Below are 27,608 nucleotides of genomic sequence, written 5' to 3'. Positions count from 1 at the left end.
ATTGCATTTTGCTGAAGCAATATCAACACTATATTCTTGTATGTTTGCTCTTCTTGCAACCACATCTCCATCTTGCCTAACCTTCTCAGGTGGATTTACATTAACCATTCATATCTCTGCTTAGAGTTCCTAATTTTGATACAAGTCAGTGGACTAGTGTGAAGAGAGAAGGTGGGCTTGGACAGACAAAATATATGAATGTTTTTGAGTTCAATGTTGCCTTAAGATGAACATGATTTCCTTTACATGATTGCCCAGAAGCAGATACTTATTTTTGCAGAACATTGTTTTCCCACAGATAATGAAATGGCCAGCGTGGTCATGAGGGAGAATCAGTTGACGGATTTCCAAATAGCCTTGCTATGTTGTACTACAGTTCAGATATTGGGTTATGTTTTCTGCCTCTCTTCTCTCTCCCTTTCATCTCTATCAAAATGGTATTAGACTGTAACAGATTATTTGAAGGTTAGTTTGGGGTAGTTTTGGAGTGAGTGGGCAAATTGCACAATTAATCAACCCTCTTATTTCTGGGGTAGGAAAATGAGAGAAAAGTTCTCTGTTTAGATGTCTGTGGAGATTTTCAGTCATGTAGGTTACAGTTGTCTCAAGTTATTAAGCAGAGGAAAGAGAGCAGGAAGGAAATCAAAAGAGGTTTAGAAATGGGAAAGTTAAGATTTCACAACAACTTTCTGGAAACCAGTCAGTATGTAAATTTCTTTTCTTTTTTTTCAACAGGAAAAAACAGAAACCTGAATATTTGGATTCAATGCCAGGAAGTTCAAGTTATATTCTCAATTTCTGGAGAACAGATATCTGTGACCAACAGAGAATCCATGACATCTGACACACTTTATTGTTCCATTTAAATATTTTCCATTATTAATTTTGCTTATTTATTTTATTGCATGAGATTTCTTGGATCAGCACCAGATGTTTCAGCTGGATCAGTTTTCAAATCTTAAGGATTTCCCTGAGGGAAATCTACTATGATTTATCCTCCCCAAATAAGTATTTTTGTTGGATCAGTCCAGAGCCTGAGGGCCACAATCGCTTCTAGTCCTCAAAGATAAAAAAGAGTTTTTTAAATCATCAAAGTATAAGTGTGTGTGTGTATACATACATACATACATACAAACATACACATATATATAATATACACATACATATACATGTGTGCGCATGTGTATGTTATACACACATGTGCCTATCATATCTATGACAGAAATCAGTGAAAAGTTATTCAAGACATGATTGGAGAGTTATATTAATTACAATTTTAATAAATTTCAGAGAAATTGTACCATATTTAATTTTGGTTTTGACTCTGAGCTCTACTCTTTTCAGAGTAACTCTTAACAAAACATTTCCCTCCCCCCGCCCCCCAAAGTCTCTAGTTCAGATTCTTACAATGTGTAATGATATTGCTAGTTAATAACAAAGATCCTTCTGTTGGCTTTCTCTGTAGGCCTTGGAGAGGATGTTTGCCTGCACAATTTCAGGTTATTTCATAAAGACAGTTATCTTCTTGGAAAGGGTCAAGTGGGGCAACCAAAAAGAACAGAAGAGATCAGGCATCTTAGAACATTTTGTTCTAAGCCAGTTGCATTTAGAGCAGTAATAGCTAACCTTTTCTTCACTGGTGGCTGAAAGCACACCCAGGTGCCCACCATACAATGTACGTGTGCCCTACACATCCCACATCCTCTGCAGACACGCATAACCCCCCCACATGCACCCCACCTCATGTATGCACGCATGACCCCTGCACATGTGAGTGTACCCCACCCCCATGCATTCTATGCCTCTGCATGCACACACACACTCGTGCTCCCCCACCCACCCACATGTATGCATGTCTCCCACATGTGCCACCCCCCCCAGCGCATATGTGGCAGAGATCTGAAAACCAGCTAGTTGGTGAGAAGCACGTGCATATGTGCAGTGGAGCTGAGCTGGGGCGACGGCTCACGTTCCCGCAGAGAGGGTTCTGTGTGCCACCTGTGGCACACTGCCATAGGTTTGCCATCATGGATCTAGAGGTTAGGGTGCTGGGCTAGAAAGCAGGAGATCATGATTTCTAGTCTCTCCTTAGCCATGAAAGCCAGTCACCCTCTCTCAGCTAAACCCATCTCACAGGGCCCAAGATGGAACCTTGAGGTAGCCCAGTGTATGCTTCCCTCCATGTAGACCTGGATTGTGTGCTTCAGATTGAGAGCTTTGTAAATCACACCTCTTGGGATTCTCTTACTGCAACATGCTGGCATGAATAGGTAAAAGAGTCCCAAGACATAATTACCACAATCATCCTTTCAAGCCCAGAAAAGTCAGGAAAATCTAGCATTTTTTGTGACAATGAAGGAAAGGGAAAAGGATGTGGGTCCAGGGCTGAAAGAGGAGGATGAAGTTGTCTTTTGTCTCTGATCAGCAAACAGGTGACAGTTCTTTCTGCTAAGCTAGAGCTGCTGATCAGTTAATCGCTCCCCCTAATGTCTGATGCCCAAGTAGATCCCAAGGTCATGTGATCCAGATGTTGGGAAAACATAGGAATATAGACCAAACAGCTCAGATGGATCTTGGATACATTTTTAACCAGGATTCAGAATGGAATGGTGTGTGTTGATCTGAGAGAATTTGGTACTGGATCCAAGGTGAAGTAACATTCAACAAGTTTTAACATTGTAGTGCCTCTCCTGTAGTCTTTGGGATATATCCATTCTTGAGGGGAAACATTGGTGCTTCTTACACTCTTAACTAACTTTTTATCCTGCATTGTGAATGACCTCAACCTAATACAGATCTCTCCCAGCCCTCCCTCCATCAAGATCAGAAGCTAGGTCACACAGGAGTGGACTGTTGTGAATGAATTAAAACATGGACAAACTTTAATAATATTATTTCGATCCATGTGATTGCCCCCCTCACCCGGCCGCTCTGGGTAGCTCATAATACGTTTTTAAAAGTAACATTGATAATGCTCAAGCACACTTTTTCAAACTATTGCAGTTCTTAAAGCTGTTTGCTCATCATATTTATCATGAGACAATAACATGGCTCTCCCCACCCCTGAATTCGTTCCGAGATCCTGCTGGACAGGATGCACAATGGTATTTCAAAACAGCATAGGTGAAATTCCACCTGGGTTTATCTTTTTTGTAAAATAACTATTCTCCTTCAGCAGAAGGACTGCTGTGTAAATAGGTCATTGCTTATGGGCACTTCATATCATCTGTAGCCTTTTCTGTTATGCATGCTGGGTATATTTTGCATTAATCTACAGACAGGATGAATAATGAGCACATCTGACATATTGGAATCCCACCATGCTTCAAGTGTTTTCCTTGTGCAAATTAAATCACTGCTAGTCCTCTCTTGTAGTGGTGATGGGGGATGGTTAAAAAAAATCAAAACTAAACTGCATTCACGCAGTCTCTCCCTCCCTCCCCCGTTTCTTTCGTTTGCAGCTCCAGTTGGGTTTTTTTTTAATAGGAATAATTGATGATCAGGATAAACCCAAAGCTCAAAATTTCGGAAACGAACCGTTAAGGCATCGAGACGCGTCTCTTTAATCTGGGGGGTGGATCTCCTTTGGCTCAAACGAACTGCGTCCGTCACCTGAAGAAACGGATTTGTTTGAAGCTGATTGATGGTTCGGATGCGAAATCGGGTTTGGCGAATAAGGGCGGGGAGGGGGACTGGCAATCCGACACCTGGTCGTCCGCACCTCGGGGAAGGCTTTTCCCATCAGCACTTTTGCCTGTGTGGTGGGAGTCGCCACCTCCTCCCCTCATTGGGCTATCCTTCCGCTGAAGTATAAAAGCAGCTCTCGTGATCTGCCGGTCTGCTTGCGACGGGAGGCAGAGCCGAGCACGTCAGACAGCACCAGCGGAGAAGATGGAAGCCACGCTGGGCTACTGGGATATCCGAGGGGTAAATAATGAGCGTAGAAGAGAGGTCTTCAAATTTGGCAACTTGAAGACTTGTGGACTTCAACTCCCAGAATTCTGCATCCAGCATAGCTGGCTAGAGAATTCTGGGAGTTGAAGTCCACAAGTCTTCAAGTGGCCACGTTTGGGAACCCCTGGCGTAGAGGGAGGCGGGGTGGCCATTGATAAAGCTTCCCTGTCTCGGTACCTCGCTCCGGCCCAAGACTCGGCGCTCTCCGCCTTCGGAGCGACCGAGACCGAGAGGCTGCAGGCGTGGGGGTGGGGAAGCCACGCAGCGTTTTCTCGACGGTTTCGGCCATCGCTAGAAAACGAAGCGGAGAGAGCCGCTGAGGCAAGAGGCGTGTTGCAGAGGGCTGAGCTGAAGGCTAGGGCACACGCCCCCTTCGGATTCATTCCACAACCGGTGGTGGTGGTGGGGGAGCTGGGACCATTTTGGTGTACAGGTCTCGACTTACAGCCGTTTGTTGAATGGTCATTCATAGTTACAAGGGCACTGGAGGGGGAAAAAGGGATTTTTTCACACGATGGCTGCAGCATCCCCGCGGTTCCGTGATCCAAAACTTTGGACACTTGGCAACTGGCATGTAAAACAACTCGACAAGTTGCCATTTACTTAACAACTGCAGTGAGTCACTTAACCACTGTAGCAAGAAAGGTTGCAAGATAAAGGTAAAAGTTCCCCTTGCACAAGCGTGCTAGTCATTTCTGACTCTAGGGGGCACTCCTCATCTCCGTTTCCAAGGCGAAGACCCAGCGCTGTCCAAACATGTCTCTGTGGTCATGTGGCCGGCATGACTCAATGGCGAAGGCGCACGGAATGCTGTTACCTTCCCACCAAAAGTGGTCCCTATTTTTCTACTTGCATTTTTACTTGCTTTCGAACTGCTAGGTTGGCAGAAGCTGAGACAAGTAATGGGAGCTCACTTCATTACACGGCATTAGGGATTTGAACCACCAATTTGTCATTCTAAAATGACAATCTCAGCGTCTTGGTCACTGAGCCCTGTGTCCCCTAGAAAGGTCGTAAAATGGGGTAAAATTCATTTCGCAACTGTCTTGCTTAGCAATGGAAACTTGGGGCTCAGTTATGGTCATAGGTTAAGGCCTACCAGTAGTGATTAAAGGATCAGCCTAGGAATCAGGAGACCAAGAGTTCTAGTCCTGCCTTTGGACTAGATGACTTTGGGCCAGCCACTTCTTTTCAGTCCTAGGAAGCAAGCAATGACAAACCACTTCTGAAATCTTGGCAAGAAAACTGCCAGGAGTTAAGACAATACCCAAATCTCCTGAGGGTAGCAACCACTGACAACCACAAATATGAGGTCAGGATGAGAAACCTTGATGGGAGGAATACTGGGAAATCTGCCTGTTTTCTTTGGCCAATCATTTGGCTTCACTAAACCAGAGCAAATTGCTGCTATTAAAGGCTCCTGCCATCAGCTCCCAAACCAACCTACCTCTTCTCTCTCTCTTCTGCTCACAGCAGCCAATTTCAGTGTCTCACAAATGAAGGTGAAGATAATGGATGAAAGTGTCCCAGGATAATGTTGCAGGATCCAATCTGGGATGGTCACTGGGATCAGAGGTTTTGTCTTCTGAGCTTTTGGACTCATGTTGGATGGGCTCCAGCTCAAGCCCGAAAGCTTGGAAGACAAAACCTTTGGTCCTGTTGACTGACCCACATTGGATCCTGCAATTTAGGTGTTTGTTAGAAATTACCAGCAGCACAGGCGCAAAGCAGCCCATGCTCCTCCTCCCTTGATATTGGAAACTAATCGAACTATTTCCGTTTTTTATAAGGCTGTCTTAGGGGCAATTATCAATGAATTGTCTCACCATGATATTCTTTTCCCACAGTTGGCTCACTGCATTCGACTGCTCTTAGAGTATACCAAGACCCCCTATAAAGAGAAACATTATGTTGGTGGAAAAGGTAAGGAACTAAACAGAGGTCTTGAACTACAAGAAGGCTTGTCTAACTTTCTGGGAGAAGAATGCGGGCTCACCAGAGTATTTTCTGAACTGGCATGTTGGCTCTTTCCAGGCTTAGAAATGTTGAGCAAGTATTGGATATGTCTGGACTTATCAGATTTTAACCTAATAAATTTTTAACAATTCAGCAAACACCCAAAGAAATGCACCCAATTTTCAAGTATTAGAGTTGCCTGAAGAAACAAAAGCTACTTGTTATCTGTAACACAAATTGTTGTAGTTAGTTGCGAAGTCATGTCCGATCCTTTGTGACCTCATGGACAATGTTCTTCCAGGCCTTCTGGTCCTCTACCATCCTCTGGAGTCCATTTAAGCTCATGCCTACTGGTTCAGTGACTCCATCCAGCCACCTCATTCTCTGTCATCCCCTTCTTTTGCCCTCAATCTGGTGTGAAAACTTTGGCATTCATTCCCTGGGAGGCAAAGTCAGTTGACCCTTTCTGTTGTAAAAGCACTGCACAATTGGGACCGGCAAATCAGTGAGAAAATTGGTTGCTAAGGGAAATTTTGATTGTTCTTATGCTCTTTCTTCAGCTCCCCTTTGCTTTAAAGACCTGTGAAAGTTTGTAAATGCAAGGACTGATTGCAAAGTTAAGTTTTCATCACTGTTATAACTGTGAACAGTTGCTAAATGAGGATTACCTGCATGTGTGAATGGAGATGTGTTTGGGGGTTCAAGGAGAGCTTACTCACTCTTCTTTGATTCCTACCCAGTCCTCCACCCATCATTTCTGTCCTGCCTTTGCCTTTCCCCATTAACATTTTGTTTCCTGAGTTCTTTTCATATCTGTCACCAACTCCTATCCAATTTTTCTCTAGGAGGCAGTTTGTACAGTAATTTACATTATTCTCAAAATAATGATTGTGCCATCATCACAATTACTTGCCTTATTATTTGCATTCCAACAAATAATGCAAGTATGCTGACTTGTAACCTGCATTTTTGCCATTGTGCCCCCCCCTTTCCCTGTTGCAAATTCTCATGTCTTCAGGTTTTCAACAAGGTGAGGGAGACTAGAACACACCAGTATCCATGCCACTTAGGAAAGAATATAAGGAAACTTTGTGCTTATTTGCCAGTTTCCCTGTATTTCCTAGTTTCAATCATGTTCCACCTGACTCTAAGTGAGAAAGTTGATTGTCTTGGATCAAGTTAGAGTTTCATTTCTACTGGACAGAATTTATATACTGTATTTCCCTAAAAATAAGACTGGATCTTACATTAATTTTTTCTCCAAAAGATGCATTGGGGTTATTTTCTGATTAGGGTCTTATTTTGGAGAAAATATGGCACTAAATGCATCCATCTGGCTGACAATCTTTATTGGGGCTTATTTTGGGAGTAGGGCTTATATTACAAACATCTTGAAAAATCATGCTAGGACTTATTTTCCGGTTAGGTTTTATTTTAGGAGAAACAGGGCATATAGATATAGCATCACAACAAGTTCTGTTTTCTTCCTTTCTGTGGCTTTCCTATAAGGTTCTTTATCTTACTGTATTTCTTTCTTGGGAGTTGCAGGCTGTAGAAAACCAGTTTAGAGAAGCTTGAATCTCAAAGACAGAACCAAGCCATTCTGGCTTCAGTAATCTGATTGATAGATATCTTCTGCTGATTGGTGACATATTGAAAGGAGATGGCAACAAAGCCAGAGAAAAAGCTTCTTGTAATGAGTTGTACACTCACTGATCAGGGTAATAATTAGCAACGTTTTGGAAGAGATATTCTAGACCAGGATTGTCAATGAGGCATTGATTTTCTCTGACCCATTCATGATGAATCACTTTTCTTGCCTGCACCCCTCAAGCTGGCCCAAGAAGGTGAAATGAATACAGAATTAGGTTTTTAATTTCAAGCAAAGTTGACAACTTAAGATACCATAATCACCTGGTTAGGTATTATTTGTAAAGACATCTTCCTGGGAAAATGTATAAATAATAATGACCATTGTTAGAGTAGTTGTGGGAGGGAGTTGTCTTATTTTTAGAAAAGATTTGTATCCTGGACAAACAATGGGTGAAATCATAGTATTTAGAGGCATGCAAAAAGTACATTTAGTGCTTGTACATTATATATTCTTTAAGCTGTCTATTCAATATTTGCAAAATAGTATATATAATACAAATACATATATATTGATAAGTATACAATTGCATCTTTTTTTATTAAATTTTATTTTATTTTTATTACATAGACAACACAATCACACAACAACGGAAAAAGAAAGGCAGAGGGAACCCCCCCCACACACACACACAAAAAGGGGAAAAAACAAACCCATCATCCCATACAGTATGTCATTTGATTACAGGTGCATCCCTACTACGTTTCCCCCCATACACACACCCTGTATCTCTCTTATATATTTAATAGACACCACAATAACCTAGGGTTTTTTTTTTAAAAAAAGGCAAAAAGACCCAAAAAAAGGGGGGGGGGAACCATCATCACATGCAGCATGTCGTTTGGTTACAAGTGCTTTAGCATCTGCATCTTCAAATAATATTTACCGTCTCAAATGTTTCATCTAATATAACTATTAGTTATATTCTACAATATATATTCAATTGCATCTTAATGTGCATATTTAAATGCTGATGATTGTTATTTAAATATAAACATAATGCATCTCATCCTAGTGAAAAACAATGAACTGAAATCAGAACAAGTTGGAAAGATTGGCATTGGTGAGTATGGGATGGGAACAAAAAAGTTTTCTAACTACAGAATACAGAATAACAAAATTGGGAATGACCTTGGAGGTCTTCTAGTCCAATCCCCTGCTCAGGCAGGAAACCCTGTACTATTTCAGACAAACAGTTGTCCAATTTCTTTTTAAAAACCTCCAGTGTTGGAGCATTCACAACTTCTGGAGGCAACTTGCTCCACTGATTAATTGTTCAGTCAGGAAATTTCTCCTTAGTTCTGGGTTGCTTCTCTCCTTAATTAGTTTCCATGCATTGCTTCTTGTCCTGCCTTCAGGTGCTTTGGAGAATGGGCTGACTCCCTCTTCTTTGTGGCAACCCCTTAAATATTGGAACACTGCTATCAAATAAAATAGGGAATCATCTATAAACTGCAATGTATGACAGATGTAAAGGCAATGGATCATATATTTCCATATTGGAAAGATCCTAATAATTGAATTTGTCTGCCATGAAGCTACAAAGGCAATGGAGCTAAGCTTTATCCAGCTTTTAATTAGTAGGCGTGGATAGGACCTAAGCCTCATCTGCTGTAAAACAAGGACTTCAGGTTGGTCAGCAAGGAAGCCATACTAGGAACACTATTTCAGATTAGCCAGCTTCAGCCTTAACCTCTGATTCAATAGAAATGGGAAGCATTCCATTCCCAGCATGGAAAGACCAACTGCAATCAGGACAGGCCCTCTGCAGTTCCAAAGCTGCTGGGATGTCCAGGAATTCAATGTGCTGGGTGGAAAGGTCAGTGATGCATGGAGTGGGACTGTTTGCCTTGTACCCTTCACCGCCCCTTGTTTGCCCCCAGGGTTTCGCCCCCAGCCATTAACCTCTACCATTTGTCCTCCGCTGAAAAGACCCTAGCTGTTTGTCCTGGCCTCTTCAGTCCCAGAACCTTCATCACGGGCCATTTGGCGAAATACTGCTCATCCCGGGTTTTTGGACTCAGGAGCCAATCGGAGGAAGGGAAGGGAGTAAGAGAGAGGGAGGGAGGGAGTGTTCCGTGTGGAGTTTCCTCTCTGGGGCTGCTCTTCCCCCTTCCCCCTCTTCCCCTTTCCCAGGTCAAGGCAAACAGTCCTTTTGTGGAGGGGAGGCAGAGCAGTGTGAGAGATGTAATAATGGAATCAAACAATTGACAAATCAACCTTAAATGAGAATAACCTTCGATGGAATCTGCTGTAATCGCATTTTGCTGTAGGGATGTCAAAACAATGTGTCATATATTTGCTGTTGTTGTAACCACAAAACCTCCATTTTGCCCAATCTATTTAAATGGATTTGCCTTAACAACGCATGTATCTGCTTACAGTTTCTAATATGGAAGAGTCTGAATGGACGAGTGTGAAGGAGAAGCTGGGCTTGGACTTCCCAAATGTATGTAGCAGTTGTGAAATAAACAGCGGTATATTCCTATGGGTTGAGAGGGGATGGTGGCTCAAGTTACTGTTACTGCAATGAGGAAAGAGTCCTGAGATGTTGTAGAGGCAGTCAAGGCAGGCAAAATATCTTGACTGAAGTCTGCTTGATTGCAACCACGGTCTATAATTGCAGAGGGAAGGTGGGACAAGAAAAAAAATCAACGTGATCAGAGGTGGATTCTTACAGGTTCGGACAAGTAGGTAATAACTTGGCCCGCCACGTCCCTGAACCGGTTCTATTGTAGTCAGCGCAATCTTGATTTTCATTGCCAAATTTTCTTTTCCCCCCTTTTCTAATGTGTGCATGCGCAGTCCTTTTTAGGTGCAAATGCTCACGTGCACGCAAGGGAAATGAGTGCGTGTGCACACATTTTTTTGGTGTGCCAAACTGGCAGCAGGAACCCACCCCTGAACATGATTGACCTTGGGACCCCAAATCCTAGTGTTTCACCTGAGCAGAATTACAAACAAATGAACAGGCTGAGACGTTTCAAAGCAAAATACTGTAGAAATAGCTGGAAGTTTAAGTGTACTCAAATTCTGAATGGAAAAAGATGAAAGGACTGGGAATAAATTGGGAATGCTATATGCGAAAAGAATGTCTCAGGAGAGCAGAATGAATTAGAATGGGAGAAATAATTGGATATTTCCATTTAGTCTTGCCAGAAGCCAAAAGTTACTATTGTGGCCTCTGACAACTCTGTGCAAAAGTGTTGTATCCTAAGCAATGTGTGATCATAAAAACACGAATTCAAGCCACTCAAAAAATCCTCCTCTTGATTCATTCTAGAGTTTAAGAACTGTTCAAGGGTCACGTTTGGACGACGTAATCATTCATAATATCTTTGCATCTTTACTCTTCTTCTTTTCCTTTCTCCCTAGCTCCCCTACCTTATTGATGGTGACAGAAAGATTTCCCAAAGCAACGCCATCCTGCGATACATTGCACGCAAGCACAAGATGTGTAAGTGGTTCAGACTCCCCTTCAATCTTGCTTTAAAAATGATTTCCTTCAAATAATTGCAGATTCTTAGTTCTGTAGGACTTTGTGTTGCCACAGGTGGTGAAACTGAAGACGAAACAATCAGTATGGACATACTGGAGAACCACCTCATGGATTTCCGTGTGAGCTTTGCACACTTGTGTTACAGTCCGGATTTTGTGAGTGTTGTGCTTTCTGTCTTCCTTCAAAATGCTATCAGACTGTAACAGGTGGTCTGAAGATCAGCTTGGGCTTGTTTTGGAGTGAGTGGATAGAGCCGTGATGGTGAACCTATGGCACATACGCCAGAGATGGCACACAAGCCGTTGCCCCAGTTGAGCTCTGCCACACATTCGTGTGCACCTCCTGGTGGCCAGCTGGTCTTTGGGTCTCTGCCACAAATGCGCAGGGGTAGTGTGTGTGTGGAAGGCATCTGCATGTATGTGGGAGGAGCGTGGCATGCATGGGGATGTGCATGCATGCACAGGACATGTGTGGGGATGCATGCATGGGAGGCAGGGTGCATGCATAAGGCCACACCCACATTGCATTTTGGGGGTTCGCGTATGCGCATTTGTGGGGGCTTTGGTCACTCAGTCCGGAAAAGGTTAGCCATCTCTGGGATAGATTAATTCAGTCCTCTATTGCTAGGTAGGAAGGAGAGAGAAAAGTTCTGCATGAGTGATTGAGCTGAGGGGAAGGAACAAAAAAGGAAAATGGGAAATTGCTAAGTTCAAAGTTTCACAACAATTTGTCTAGAAGCCAGGCTCTATATAATCATCTCTTTTTGCAGGAAAAACTAAAGCCTGGCTATTTGGAATCACTACCTGGGAAACTCAAGCTGTTCTCTCAATTTCTGGGGGACAGGCAGTGGTTTATAGGAAGAAAGGTATTTATGTTCAAGGCAATTTACATCAAACTATGCTACTTGGCACATTTTATTCTTCCGTTTAAAAATATTTTCCCGCTGTTAATTTTTCTAGCTCACCTACATAGATTTCATTGCTTATGATGCGTTAGATGTACATCAAATGCTGGACCCAAACTGCTTGGATCAGTTCCCAAATCTGAAGGAGTTCCTACATCGCTTTGAGGTGAAATGCCTTTTGCTTTATACATGAATCTCTACCAATAATTACTGAAAGTTTGCAGTAGTAAAGTGAATATGATTTTCATCCCAATAAAGCCAAGGTGTGAATCTAATAGTGTTCATATGGCATGTAAGCCAGGATCTTTGCCGCAAAGTCAGCATGCAGCAGTTTAAGGAGGAGAAACTGGGAATATGTATCGGGATCTATAGAAAAATGGAGCAACCTATATTCCTTCCAGCTCTCCCATATTGCAAACACATTGCCAATTGAAAGCAAGAGCAATATAGCTTTTCAGATACTAAACAGAAATTTGTAGTTTTGTTCTGGCTTAGGCTATTGTGCTGTGTAATGGCAACACTAGGCAATGACAAATAACCTTCTTTTGGCTTTCTCGGTAGGCCTTGGAGATGATTGCTCCCTACCTGAAATCAAATCGCTGCATCAGAAGTCCAATCTTTTGGAGTTGTGCCACGTGGGGTGGCAACAAAATCTAGAAGAGACCACAAGTTTCAGGAGAGGAACAACTGGAACTGCCATATGAAAGAGGGATCTTCATTAGTCCTCCATATTTCCAAACTTGATTATGGCATGCATTCACCTAATAAAGAATATAAGAAACTGGAAAAAAACCCGAGTCTGTTTCTTAATCCCTCTTTGGCCTGTTTCCCCACTTTAAATTTGGGCTCCAATGTTGCAGCAAAGGAGGTTACTTTTTATAGATCCTAAATGGTGCTTAGGTAACAAACTATGTTACCCCATGTCTTTTTCCTGAGAACTCTGCTTCTTTCAATAGGGGAAAGGCAGATTAAGTTCATGAGGAGCATTTTCAATCAGAATAGAGCTGGAAGGTACCTTGGAGGTCATCTAGTCCAACCCCCTGCTCAAGTAGGAGACCCTATACCAGTGATGGCGAACCTTTTCGGCCATCAGTGCTAAAAAGGTTGCACAGAGACATCACATGTACACGTGAGTGCTCATTGGGGCCGCGCTCCGGAAAAGCCAAACTTCCAGGTTCTAGCGCACATGCGCACCCGGCAATCAGTTGGCTGGCATGCATGCACAGACCAATTTTTTTAGCACTGCCACACACATGAAGGGATCGTGCTCCAGAAAAACTGAACTTCTGGCATGCGCATCAGACAATCAGCTGGCTGGCACACATGCGCACACAGGTTTTCAGCACTGCCGTGCACGAGGACAGCTGATCATCACATGTGCATGCATGTCAGAAACCCAGAAAACAAACAGGCAAGGCCACGCATGCCGGGTGACATGGCTTCGTGTGCCACTTTGGCCATGCATGCAGAGAGGTTCACCATCACGGCCCTATTCCATTTCAGACAAGTGATTGTCCATTCTTAAAAACCTCCAGTGTTGGAGCATTCACAACTTCTGAAGGCAAGCCATTTCACTGCTTCATTGTTCTCACTGCTAGGAAGTTTCGCCTTAATTCCAAGTTGCTTCTCTCCTTGACTAGTTTCCATCCATTGTTTCTTGTCTTGCCTTCTGGAGCTTTGGAAAACAAGCTGACTCCCTCCTCTTTGTGGCAGCTCAAATACTGGAATACTGCTATCAAGTCCGCAGAGTCCTTCTTTTCTTTAGACTAATATTTCATACTACTGGTTTTGATTTCCCAGCCTCTACAGTTTAATAAAAGCCATCTGTCTTCACTTATGAACTCAGAAGCACTGAGAAAAGGAGAAAGCCTCACTCCCCCACCCCACCCCACCCCGCCAGCTGCCCTGATTCTTGCAACAAAGGAAAATGGCCCTCTTCTCTCTGTGCAGAAAAGGGAAGCAAAAAAACCAGGCAGCTTGGACAAGAGAAAGGGCATATTGACAAAGTAGCATCAATCCCACCTTGCCTTTGTTCTACTGAGAGATAAGAAGCAAAGAATTGGATTTGCTAGACCAGTTGAAGCTTCAGAACAAGAGGGGAGGGGAAAGGGAGGCTCCGCTGCCTATTGATGCATGGCCTCCAATTGTCAGCCCTCGTTTACTCTGCTATCTAAAGAGCTGCACAGTTGGCACATCAGGTTCTTCCGCAACCAAAGAAGCCATCGGCCCTGGAAGGCCTTTAGTGCAGATGGGCCAAGGCCTCTGAAAGTGGGCAGCTACAGCAGGGGGCACTAATGGGAGATTCCCATTCTGAAGGCTGCCCAGCATGTGCCAGAGCTGAGCAAATAGCAGCTGTGCCATGCAAAGTAGCTGCCACTGCATGTTCACTTTGAAGCCCCTTTGGCATACACTGAGAGTTCCCCAGGACTGAACCAATGATGTTGCAATGCAGGGATTATGAACTCTGCTGGCCTCTTTAAGGCAGTGAATCAGGTCCTCTCCATCACAGAATGCTTCTTTTATTTCTCACTAGTTGATAACCCGGTGTTGTCCAGGTATTTATTTATAGGGGGAAAATATCCAGACCAAACGTAATTTCTAATGTTGGATTTACCCCCTTACCAGAGGGAGCCCCCTTGTGGAGTACTGTGAAGCCATTACCATGGCAACTTCACTGTGCTGTACAGTAGAAGTCATTTTAAGACACAACAGGCTGTATCTTAACACACACCCTGAGCGATTTTAGGGGTGTCTTACCCCCACAGTATTTGTTTCCAGAGAGTAAGTGATCTGTGTACCAAGTTTGGTTGAATTGCTGGAGGTGTTTCAGAGTTATGCTGGAACATGCATATCCACCCACAGCTGTTGATAGATAGATGATAGATAGATTATTTTAAGCTGGGAGGGGCCCAAATGGGTGTGGAAGGAGAGGCAAACCAACTAGTCTAGATGGATCAGGGAAAAATCTGTAACCAGACACTTCTTATTCCTGTTGTAATACTCTAATGAGGGTGGGGGTGTTCATCTTGTTGGCTGATGAACTGCAAGAAAGTAATGGCAGCAGAGCCAGGTGAGAAAGCTAACCCCCCTCACCTGTTGGTCCACTCGCCCCCTCAGTCTCTTCTGATCAAGAACAGCCTCCAACATTGGAAAACTGGGATCCACAGTAGGATTGCTAATTTCATAACAGCATAACTAGCTAGTGGGTAGCTAGTCCTTGGATTCCATAATGGGAAAACTGAGGGGGTGATTTACAATTTTTTCACAGGGATTGAGAAATCTGAAACCTCTCCCAAAGACTATAAAATGCACATGCGCGCGCACACACACACACAATTTGGGGAGCGCATGTTATAAAGCTGTTTGGGATACAGCATCTGCTTCTGATGCTGGTACATATCTACCATGGTAAATTAGATGCATAGTTGAATATGATTTATAGACTCTACCGGCAGTTTCAAATTCAATATAGCAGAGAGTATCTCCCCCCCTCCTAACCCCAAACAATTATTTCTTCTAATTGCAGATAATTTTTTCCCCATAATGTATTCTAGAATTGTCACAAACAGTTAAAATCATTTGGTTTTGTCTTTCCTTCCTTCCTTCCTTCCTTCCTTCCTTCCTTCCTTCCTTCCTTCCTTTCCTCTCTCTGTCTCCATCCCTCTCCCTTTTTTTGCATTTCGCTTGTTCTTTTTAGTCCGTTATATATTTGGCTCTGTGCCAAAAGATGGTGAAATAATGAGCCTCGCTGTAATCATGTGCGACATTGTATAAAGTGGTGAACAGCACTTTATACTGTTCACCAACACTGCTGGCAGACTGTGCCTGTGAATAGGGAAAGGTTGTCATAGAAGAACTAAAAACCACACCAGTTCAAAGAACACTCTGTCCTAGCCTAATACTCCTCAATATCTTCATAAACAATTTAGATGAGAGGAGAGATTGGGAAATCAAATTTGCAGGTGACACCAAGCTGGCAGGAAGAGCCAACACTCCAGAAGACAGGCTCGAGATACAGAAGGATCTTGACAGACTTGAACACTGGGCCCTATCTAACAAAATGAAATTCAGAGGTGAGAAAAGTGAAGGTTCTACATTTAAGCAAGAAACACCAAACACACTGGTATCAAATAGGTGGCACCTGGTTCAATAGTAGTAACTGCAAGAGGGATCCTGGAGTCCGAGTGGGCATCCCAGCAGTGTGTCAGCTGTCAAAAAAGCCAACAACCTAGGCTGCATTAACAGAGATATAGAATAAAGATCATGTGAAGTCTTAGAAGTGTTAGAACTTGTACAGTCCAGAGTTCTACTGTACAGACATCTGGATCAAAAATGAAAAGATAGAACAAAGGACCAATGATTCCATTTCAGCTGCTATTATGCAAGTAGAATCATGCAGATGTGGGAAAATGAGATACTGTAAAAACAATTTTGAAAATATCCTTTATTTAAAGTGTCACATTAAAGGGCAACACCTAGCAACTCCGATTTAGAAAATGCAGCTCAACAGTCAAGCATGTCTACAGGCTATGCAAAAGAAAAGTCAAGATAATGGCTACAATGGTACAATTGAAGTTCTGCTTCTTCTTTTTAATGTGCATTAAAAATATACTCCCTTTTTATAACCCTGTAGTCTATTAAATTTGGGGTACAGTCAGGCTAACTGACGGAGGTAAGCATTTACTGGCTGGATTCCCTTCCTGACCCTAAGTGACCTTCACAGCAGATCATTTTTTCTTAGCACCCATCTGCTGCTACCTAGGATTGAACTCTCAACTAATTGAACTCTCAAGTGGGAGGCCAGCATCTTCACCACTAGACCACCATGGCACCAAATATACATAAACATGGATGGTATTTAGAACAGACCATGAAGGGTGTTTGGTGCTGTCTGAGCTGGCTTGTTTTCTTGCAGACTTTCATTACCCAAACTAGGTAGTACTGATGATGTTACCTAGTTTGGGTAATGAAATGTCTGCAAGAAAACAGACCAGCTCAGAAAGCACCAAGGACCCCTCATGTCAACCCTTAGCTAAAAATATTCTCCTTTGTACTTTGTAGAATGGAATGGAATAGAATTCTTTATTGGCCAAGTGTGATTGGACACACAAGGAATTTGTCTTTGGTGCATATGCTCTCAGTGTACATAAAAAGACAAGATACATTCATCAAGAATCATAAGGTACAACTTAAAGATAGTCATAGGGTACAAATATGCAGTCAAATCATACTAGGAAATATAAATCGCAAGGATACAAGCAACAAAGTTACAGACATACAGTCATAAGTGGGAGGAGATGAGAAGATTAATAGTAATGCAGACTTAGTAAATAGTTTAAGTGTTGAGGGAATTATTTGTTTAGCAGAGTGATGGTGTTGGGGGGAGGACTGTTCTTGTGTCTAGCTGTTCTGGTGTGCAGTGCTCTCTATGTACTTTGTATTAGATCACAGTCACACCATCGTCATCCCTGCAGACAAATTTCAAAACCTGTGATTCAGTCAGGCTTAGGGCCACCAAACTTTTCTGCTTTTCATCCTTTGCTATTTTCAGCCAGAAATCACGGTTAAAATAACATAAAGCAAAACTGTTTAGGCAGGGAGAGAGACTATTGGACGGTCGCTTCTGCGGATCCCGGTCTCACCTTTCACTCGGTAAAGTCTGCTCCGAAGCCAACGCGCGCACCAATCGCTTGCTCTGCATTTCGCACTGAATTCACATACACCCCCCGCCCCCGCTCAAAGTTCTTCTCGGTCCCTGCACTTGGACTTCGCCTTAAGCAAACCATTAACAGTTTCAGAAGCCCTTAGCGCTATTTGGTTAATCTCTACAGGCACAACCAGACCTGCAAAGGGCCTCTACCGATGCCAGTTCTAACTGGATTTAAGAGGGCAAATTTCAGAAGAACCGTTCAAATTCCACCCAAACACACATCCCAAACGCAGCAAAAAAGAAAAAAAAAAGGCGCTCTTCCGAAGGGGCCGCTGGCGGCCAAAAGAGCAGTTGCCAAGTTGCAATTAACACTTCTGGTATTGGGTTGCCGGCCCACCCCACCGCGCCCCACTTTGGAGAAACACCCCCCCCCCCCGAACTCCCGCTGTCAGTTTTGGCAATCAAGGCGGCGCTTTAGCATTTTCTGAAGCCCCTCCCAGACGGAGTCTACCTCTTTAGGTTGCAGAGTCCAGTGTCCCGCGAAGCGGAGAGTCCGACGTGTGAGCGACAGAGCCGAGGAGCTGCAAGCGCCATGACGATGATTCTGGGCTACTGGGACATTAGAGGGGTGAGTTGCTCGGGCAAGAAAACCGGCGCTGGGTTTGCTTTCCCCGGGCGCCGTGCGCCGTGCGGGACCTGCTGCTTCTCTTCTCTCGCTGTTGCCACCAACGATGCCGGCAGGGCTCCAGGTTGCAGCCGAGGCGTGCAGGAAACCGGCCGCCTCTCCTTGCTGGATGCTCGAAGCGGCTGTTTGAAAAGGCGGGGAGATTCCCATCCACCCACCCCGCGCCCCAGTAAGGCCTTTCTCTGCCTGCGGGCGAATGGAAGGAGAGGCGGCGGTTCCGCGGGCTTCTCCTGACTTCTCAGGTTCTCGGCGGGGCCGTTGCCAGCCTTGGCTGCTTGCAAAATCAGCTGGGCTTGTCCTGCACGCGGGCATTTGTTTCGCGGGGGCGGCGGGGGGGGGGCGGCTGAGGCCTGCTTCGATCTCCTGCGCCTCCAGACAGTGATCTCGTGGCCCGAAAGGAGTTCACTTTCCTCTTTCAGCGGGGACCCCTTCTTTGTCTCGGGGGAGGAGAGGGGGTGTGCCCGACCTATTGAGTAAAATTGGCAGTTGGATCTAAATAAACGTTGCCGGAATTGCGCTGCAGAGGGGAAGATGGGTAAGTTCACGGTTAAAGCAGGTTTAACGTTTTCAAGGTGGCGCTGCACATTTCCCCTGCCACGTGACGTGGGTCTCACAATGAAATCAGGTGGTCATTCCTGGAGGAATATCTCCTCTTTTTCCTGTCCCCATAGATAAAGGGTGGGAAACGTCAGTTCAATAAATTGAATAAAGAAACAACCTTCCAGAGACTGAGTGTTACCTCCTGCCTTCCAAGATCACAGCTTCAAATCCAGTAGGAAATCCTTTCCTTTGTTATTTATTCACAAAAGAAATTCCCCTACCCAAGAAGGACTTTTAGTGTGGCTCCCGGTCCAAAGGAGTTGCTACCCCTGTCTATGTGTGGATACAATGGAATTGATTAAAAATGAGTGATTACTATGTGTTTAAAATGGGTGTGGAACAGAAATCTCACTTGTACTGATGAAATTGGAGAATATATATAAGCCTGAACCATTTCTCCCCTTGGTTTCCCCCTATAATTATATTGATAAAGAAAAATAAGTTGTTGCTGCAAGCGCTGGAAAATATTGAAGGAGCTCAAAGAACCATGAACAGGATTTAAGTAGCAGAGTTTTCTCTTCAAGTGGCTCTAGTAGTTTATCCAGCCTCAATGGGGGTCCTCCAAATAGGTTGGACTGCAGTTTCAGTCATTCTGCCTGGCTATGCTGGGTAAGGAGAACAGGAATTGTTTTAATGTTAAAGTTAAAAGGAGCAGGTTGCTTAGCAAATTGCAGGAACCGTGTGCTGGTTGGGGAACACTGAATATATGTTTTTCTTCTACCAAACATAAGTACACCTTCATAGTTTTGAACTGCCTCTTTCTCGAGGGGATCTTTTGCTAGTTACCAAGTGTTAAATCATATAGATCTGGTCTTGGCAAAGAGGAAGGAATGTGCAAATCATTGTGGGAGGAGTTCAGTCCCAAGAAGAAATTGAGAAGAAACTTGAAATAACCCTCCCTTGATTTTGCTTGGGATGGGATGGGTAGTGAGGAGCTCTTGATAGAGGGTTTCAAAGTGCCTGTCATTCTAGGTAAAGGTAAAGGGTTCCCCTAGCAATATGTGCTAGTTGTTCCTGACTCTAGGGGGTGGGGCTCATCTCCATTTCAAGGCCAAAGATTCAGTGCTGTCCAAAGATGTCTCCTTGGTCATGTGGCCGGCATGACTTAATGCTGAAGGCGCAGAGAACGCCGTTACCTTCCCACCAAGATGGTTCCTATTTTTCTACTTGCATTTTTACATGCTTTAGAACTGCTAGGTTGACAGAAGCTGGGACAAGTAACGAGAGCTCACTCCATTATGCGGTGCTAGGGATTCGAACTGCTGACCTTTCTGATCAATAAGCTTAGCATTTTAGCCACTGAGCCACTGTGTCTGGCCTGTCATTCTACCCAGTAAGAATAAAGAGCATTCTTGAAATCTCTGTTTCCATTTCTTGGCCCTGTTTACCTCAATGGGTTCTCATCAGATCTCTTCACACATCTTGTGAAAAACTACCCCACCCATCTGATGGCTGGTTTGCTTGTTTTCTTTACAGCTTGCCCATAGCATTCGATTGCTGCTTGAATATACAGGAACACCTTACGAAGATAAGTTATACAGCTGTGGAGAAGGTTTGTATGCCTTGCCGAGTTTCATTTGCACCGAAGTCCTCTCCTCCCCCCCCCGCTTTTTCTTCTGTGAATATAACTTGTTGAATGTAAATATTAGCTCAGCTCTTCATTAAAAAAACCTCTTATTTGTTTCTAGCTTTTGAGTATTCCCAAGAATGTGGGGAATGTGTTCTTGCTCTACACAAATGTATAAAAGGTTAGAGTAGAAGAGAAGCAGAATAAATTATTTAAACATTCCTTAAGTTACCTAAGATAGGATGGTGCACACAATAATTAGATGGAGCTGTTCATTGAAGGCTGGGCTGTTATACAACTGTTGTATTGGAGCTTTTCCAGATGATCTCTCTAGTGCAATATGATGGGCCTCTTTCCAAAGCCATTAACTTAAGCTAATTTTCCTTTATATAACAACAGGCTCCTTATATCCATTCATCATCTCAGGCAGCTCCTTATTTTGGAATAAACTAGATTCTAGAACAGTGATGGCGAACCTATGACACGCGTGTCAGTGCTGACACGCGTAGCCATTTGGGGTGACACGCACAGGATTTCATGCGATTCATCCTCGGCTCCTGCACGGCCGCCGAGGATGAAAGAATCTGTGCTGGAGGAAGGGGGGGGCGGGATGTGTGATCTCCCCCGCCCACACTCACTTACTGTATCGCCGCCGCCCCTTTCTGAGCGCAGGGGCTGCTGGTAAGGCGTGCGTGCCGTGCGCACACACGTCATCAGCGCGGCGAGGGAGGACCCGCAGGAGAGGAGCACGGGAACAGTGCGCGCCTCTCTCCAGTCAGGCCGGCACAGAGAGTCTACTCCTGGTTAGTTAAAGAATTCGCCCTCCCCCTCACTTATCTCAGTTCACGGCAGGGCTGTGGAGTCTGCTGCTTCCAGCTCCACGTCCTCATCAACATGCCGCTCCGGCCCGCCCCCGCTATGAATATTCATATTCTTCGGCCTCGCGTCACTAGGAATATTCATAGCAGGGGCGGGCTGGAGCGGCATGTTGATGAGGACGTGGAGCTGGAAGCAGCCGACTCCACAGCCCTGGTTCACGGCACCCCAAACAAGTTCAATAATATCAAGGGCAACATACGAAATCGACTGATGAACAAAGAAGTTACTAAGCAGGTATGTTAAATAATTTGTTTTTGGTTTATTAAATACAATTATATATTGCAATTATACATTTTTGTAGTTTAAACTATAAATTGCGCAAAATTATGTTTTTGTCGAAGTGACACACAACGCGAGTTATGCTCGATTTTTTGCCGATTTTTGACACACCACACCAAAAAGGTTGCCCATCACTGTTCTAGAACCTATGAACTAGGTTCATCCAGACTGTCATCTCATTAGGGAGACCTCTGAGTCACAATGAGTGGGTGCTTATCAGTAAATGATTCTAATATACCTATCTTTTTATCTATTTGCTGCCAAAAATCGCAGACATTATTAAATAATAATTTTGTTCAGCATTGCACATTTCAGTTCTCTTGGGTTGGCTTTAGGCAAGTCCTATGAAGTATAATAGTGCTCTTCTAATGAAAGTTCAAGTCAAGGATGTTGCATAATCTTTATCACTACAATTGCAGGCTTCTAATCCAGCAGGATATCTCCATTTATCTCTGCTGATTCTTGATCTCTCTATCTGGATATCCAGGCACCCAGTTCCCTCTAACCCTGCTCTTTTATATTTATGCCCATGCACTGCTCTGTAAGATTTCTTAGTTTTATTCACAAGTTACTTTCAGGTCAACATTAGTAAAATAGGTATTAAACATGTGGGAGAGATTTTGGTGTTACAGGATACTCTGATAGCTTGAGGTGCCCCCTCCCCCCTCCCCTTTTGTATACAATGTTGTCCTTACACATCTGAGAAAGATTAGTTTTTAATTTATAGGAAAACAGTACAAAGGGTTGGCATTTGGAATTAGTTTATAGCTGTGGTGTTGTCCACCTCGGTCCCTCATTCCATTATTGGATTGTAGCTCCCGGATCGCCATCTAATGAATGTGTAGAATTAGTTTTCGATAGGCTCCTGGTATGGTTTGTTAGGCAATAGTCATAGTTGGTCATAACCTGGCTAATATTTGCATTGAATTAGGTATTAGTATATAAACATGTATATCCATATACTACTAAAACTTTACTGTCTGTAACTTTTAAGTGGCCAAAATGGTCCATCATAAGGCAAACACTTTTTCAACCAAGGTATCTCAATTGAGCCAACTTACAGAATGCTGGGACACATCACTCCAGTGGGAATTAAATTCTGGAAAGTTCTTGTCATTTGGTACTGCTGTGCTGCTGTTATTCAGCACTGCTTTTGTGGCCACATGATCCTCATTTACAATCTTCTCTGACATATTCCCACAAATCAATAGGGAAGCCTGGGAAGCTGGTAGGAAGAAATTGGGTTGATGGGGATCATATGACCACAGCAGCAGTTCTGAGGATGCTGATCCTGCTGGTAGCCACCTCATATTATATCAGCACCAAATTCTCTTCTTCAAATAGGACAACATTTAAATCTGAGAAATAAACCACTCTATTTATTTATTGTGCCAAATATTTATCGGATTTTCCATTTATTCAGATGGAGAGGATGATTTCTTTTTTTTAAAAAGTTTTTTAATTATTATTCTCTTATATATAGTTACAGGTATACATTCTCATAGTTAGTTTAGTTAGTTTATTGGTTTTGTATGCCACCCACTCCCGAAGGACTCGGGGCGGCATAAGAACATATTGTTCTTATTTATCTTTATTATTTTTACATATTTGTTTTTCCATATAAAAGGTTAAAATATACATTCTGGGTTGCTTTGCTTGCCATCCCATACACAACTCTATTTTTACTTTTCTTTTCACCCGCCCTCCCTTCTCTACTTTCCTCCTTCCTCCTCTCCTCTCCCTTTCCTTCTTCCCTTACCTCTCCCCTGCTCCTCTCTTCCTTTTCCCCCTCCTACTCTCTCCTTCTCTTTCTATCCCTTCCCTCCTTCCTCTCCTTTCCTCTTTCTTCCTTCCCTTTCCTCTCTCCTCTAATCCTCTTTTCCTTTCCTTTTCTGTTGTTGTGGTTATCTCTTTTCAACTCTAAGCTGGTGTATTTTCAGGATGGTTTTCCTGCAAACCCTGTTATAATTTTATACTTATCCTTTCCTATTCCCTTTTCTTCATTATCATGTCCTAACTATTTTTTTCTCTATATCTCATTTTTGAACATATACTTATATATTAATACTTTCTTTTCCATTTCCCACCCTCTTCCCCCCTTTCCATTTAATAGTGTCTTATTTGAGTTCTATATCTCTCTCTTGCTTTCTTTTCTAAATTCTTTTCTCTAATCAATCATAAAATCTTCCCCATGTCTTGAAGTACACCGATTCCTCTTTATACTTTATTCTCAAAGTTAACCTGCACAATCTAAAAATTTTATTATTATCTCTTCTTCTGTTGGTATCTTACCTGATTTCCAATTCTGTGCAAATAGAATTCTCGCTGCCGTAGTTACATGCATAATCAAATATGTATCTTCTTTTTTATATTTTTTTGGAAGGATACCCAATAAAAATATCTCTGGCCTAAGCTCTATATTTTGCTGTAAGTGGGGAGAATGATTTCTTCATGTGGCTTGATCTTGCCAAATTGTTTCCTTGAAATAATTTGTAGAATGTTATGTGATGTTCTGGGGAATATTCTTGGTATGAAACCAAGAATTCAGATGACCCACAGAAGTCTCACAATATTATTTAACCAGGTTAAAGGCTTAATGGCTGTTAACAGCATGCTAAGCTTGCCTTGCTTACCTCTGTTAATTTTTGTTTTGTGATTTGATGTGTTCTATAAACCTAGCCCATTTAGTTACTTTATAGTTCAGTGCAATGGACAAACTTCAAAAATTGGATTAATTCAGCAGCCAAGCTATGCTTATCATGCAGCCAGTCATTAAATGATAGAGGTAAACTTGCCAGCATTTGATATGGTACTTGCTACAACTGGGTCAGAAGAAGCATGCACTTTTTGGCATTTCCTAAAATGGATTGCTTTGTCTAGTGAAAGGTCAGCAGTTTATATCTTATTTAAATTTTCTGGCTGTCTGAACTTTCTATCTCCCATTTTCTACCAGCTCCGGATTATGATAAAAGTCAATGGATCAATGAAAAAGAAAAATTGGGGCTGGACTTCCCTAATGTAAGTAACTGTATGTATAATGGTTGGGAAGAATATCTTTCCATAATGCTGAAGGACAATTAGATAGAGAGCAATCATGTGAAAACCTAACAGGGCAAAGATGTGTTCTTAAGCAGTTCATTCTGTTTACTTTCCAGCTTCCATACTTAATTGATGGCAAGACCAAATTGACACAGAGTAATGCTATTATCAGGTACATCGCACGCAAGCACGATCTTTGTAAGTATACCTGAGCTCTTTTGGAGGGTGAATTGGCTGATTAAGACCTGTTTTTGCTGCCCAGCATTTCTCATCTTTTTCTATACTATCTGCAGGTGGCAAAACCGAGGAAGAACTTAACAGAGTGGACATGCTGGAGAATCAAGTGATGGATTTCCGTATGGGCTTGGTGATGATTTGCTACAATCCTGACTTTGTGAGTTGATTCACCTTCATTTCCATTTTCTAGTAAACTGGAATAAAGAAATGATGCCATGTAATGCTGTACAAACTAAAGATTGGATCCACTTATAACACAGAAATCATAGTTCCTGGGTGTGTCACTAAAAGTTTCTTGTGGCAAGTGTGTAAAAGTGATGTGTAAACATCTGTTAATACCTGTGCCAATTTTCTAGGAATCAAGATGGAGAAGATTTTTTAAGGGCTATTGCCTATATTCAGGCATTAAGTAATTTGGAAAAGTCTACATGTGAAACCTCCAGATATGAACCTTCCAGTTCATGATATTGAACTTTGCATGCAGTTCCATGTTAAACTTAGATATCTGCTGATATTTGAAATCAACATGTGTATATTTGCAATGGGGAATTGTGTTGTGTGTGGGCATAATGCTCCAAATAATAAACATGTCAACTAGCTCTCTCAAAGTTAAAATGCAAAGGAATTTCCCTTCACTTTTCTGTACAATTGCTGAATAGATATGAGTTATGTTTGCTGGTCATAAAACAATTTATTTTAATCCTTCCTGCTCACATTACACATACTGCTATAGTGATTGAACTGGAAGGAATATATTTTATGTGACCCAAAGGAATTGTCAAATAGTTCAGTATTTCTGTAATGCCATCAGAATGTAAGGAGTAACTTTGGCTTCCTCTGATGCCTCTTGGATGGAGCATGTCAAATTCCATAACTGTTGAGTAGAAACAAGCAATGGTTTCAATTCAGTTTTTTTTCTTGCTTGTTTTGCAGGAGAAACTGAAGCCTGGATATTTGGAGCAATTACCAGGGAAACTCAAACTCTTCTCCCAGTTTTTGGGGGATAGAAAGTGGTTTGCTGGGGATAAGGTACGTACATAGCCATACCTGGGTATCCTTGGGCAGGTCTGATCTTTCTGGTGACTCACTACTGATTTTTTTCCCCAGATCACATTTGTTGACTTTCTCATGTATGATGTACTTGATCAAAACTGCATGTTTGAACCCAAGTGCCTTGATCAATTCAAGAACCTTCAAGATTTTCTGACCCGTTTTGAGGTTAGCTTTGGCTTCATGAAATTTGCTGGCTTGTGGATCATGTGACTTAGTTTACTGGGTTTTGGCAGGAACTGACAGATTAAGCCACAACGTTTATCTGTTGGCTAGATACCCAAATTGGAATGGGCAGAAATATATGAAAAATGCCATCCTTATGGTATGAGCTACTGTCCGTGTAGTATATGAAACAAACACCATAAGACTTGGTGGTAGATTCCCTTCCATACTGGCTTTGGAGGTGGGAGAGGGGATGTGTGCGGCTCCATTTGGAGTGCATGTGCACTGCTCACTGTCTGCTTGCACAAGTGGGGATGCGCTCGTGCTCACCCGTCATTTCTGTGGCCCCGTGGATTGGGTACCCCTGTCCTAATTGATGATTTCAGATATTTTTGGATTTCATCCTCATCATCTTTCCCCAACTAGGCATGGCAGCAGAGGTTGAAGGGAAAAGGCATGGGGAGGGTACTCCATTAATGTGGTTTCATCTAGAATGTATTTTTAATGTAGAAGAAATGAGTGTGGTTGCCCTGATGGTGGGTTTATTGGGTGGTTGGTAGGAGTATGCCTGCTTGAGCTTTTAGCCTACTAGCAGCTTCTCTCAATCTCCTAAATATTTCTTTTGTCTGCATCCTCAGGCCCTGGAGAAAATTGCTGCTTACATGAGTTCCAGCCGCTTCATGAAAACTCCAATTAACAATAAGATGGCCAAATGGTGTAACAAGAAAACATAAAGAAAGAAATCTTTGTGCTGGATGAGATATTCCCCCACCCCCCCTTTCTCCATTCTTGTCTTGGGTGGAGTTGATAAGAAAAAGAATGGTCGTTCTGTAGAATTGTGATATTTAGGTATTTGGAAAGCAATAGTGCTCAATAAAGTATCTTGGAATTACTTTGTGATGTTGTCCTGTTTGCTACACTGTCACATCCTTTTGACTTGTAGTCTCTCACACCTCCTGTTTTATCTCTGTTTTAAGGTAATTCACATGAATATGCCTTTATCTATGAAGAAATGCTTTCACATGTGCTCAAAGCTGATTGGCTGTTGACCTTTGGCTAAAATGAGAACAGCACAGAAGAAATATAAAAGGCTACTAATTTTATTTTCCATTACATATAAGAAATATTTAAATAATGTCGATTAAACTAAATAATAAGTTAGATGAACATTAGCAGCATCAGAAAACTGTATTCTGATTTACTTAAAGCATGTTCCTAAAAACTGAATCATGAGTCAACTGTATAATATTTTTTGCAAACCCAAAATTTACAAGCTGTCAAATCCTGGGAATAATCTCACATGAATATACATGGACAATTTGGAATTAATTGAAACATAATTACTTTCATAGAAGGGAAGTTCATTGATTATTTTTTAAACAATCACTTCATTTTTCTACCCAACTTCTCTCTATCATGTTCTAGCATGAATCAGTGAAAGTATTTCTAAACTGACAAATGAAGAAATTAAAGTAAACCTAATATACTCATAT

The 27,608-nt window shown here is 42.5% G+C and overlaps 2 protein-coding genes and 1 long non-coding RNA gene across 3 annotated transcripts; 2 read left to right on the top strand and 1 right to left on the bottom strand.

Moving 5' to 3' along the window:
• Positions 1-3,020: 3,020 nt before the first annotated feature.
• On the top strand, positions 3,021-13,327 carry LOC116508978 (glutathione S-transferase 2-like). The gene is made up of 9 exons (XM_032217848.1): positions 3,021-3,927; positions 5,802-5,877; positions 8,577-8,624; positions 9,946-10,010; positions 10,937-11,018; positions 11,115-11,215; positions 11,830-11,925; positions 12,020-12,130; positions 12,526-13,327. Exons 1-9 carry the CDS (start codon positions 3,892-3,894, stop codon positions 12,619-12,621), a joined length of 711 nt encoding a protein of 236 aa, XP_032073739.1. The 5' UTR covers positions 3,021-3,891; the 3' UTR covers positions 12,622-13,327.
• Positions 8,915-18,211, bottom strand: LOC116508981. The gene is made up of 3 exons (XR_004255449.1): positions 18,126-18,211; positions 12,550-12,617; positions 8,915-10,175 (listed from the first exon to the last, which is right to left on the bottom strand). It is a non-coding gene; the product is annotated as an uncharacterized LOC116508981 (long non-coding RNA).
• LOC116508979 (glutathione S-transferase Mu 1-like) lies at positions 17,795-27,008 on the top strand. The gene is made up of 8 exons (XM_032217849.1): positions 17,795-18,242; positions 20,376-20,451; positions 24,578-24,642; positions 24,780-24,861; positions 24,957-25,057; positions 25,834-25,929; positions 26,008-26,118; positions 26,754-27,008. Exons 1-8 carry the CDS (start codon positions 18,207-18,209, stop codon positions 26,847-26,849), a joined length of 663 nt encoding a protein of 220 aa, XP_032073740.1. The 5' UTR covers positions 17,795-18,206; the 3' UTR covers positions 26,850-27,008.
• The last annotated feature ends 600 nt before the right edge of the window (positions 27,009-27,608 follow it).

This window comes from Thamnophis elegans, chromosome 5, assembly GCF_009769535.1.
Source record: "Thamnophis elegans isolate rThaEle1 chromosome 5, rThaEle1.pri, whole genome shotgun sequence".
NCBI classification, from domain to species: domain Eukaryota; kingdom Metazoa; phylum Chordata; class Lepidosauria; order Squamata; family Colubridae; genus Thamnophis; species Thamnophis elegans.
This window is presented reverse-complemented; position numbering and strand designations above follow the sequence as displayed.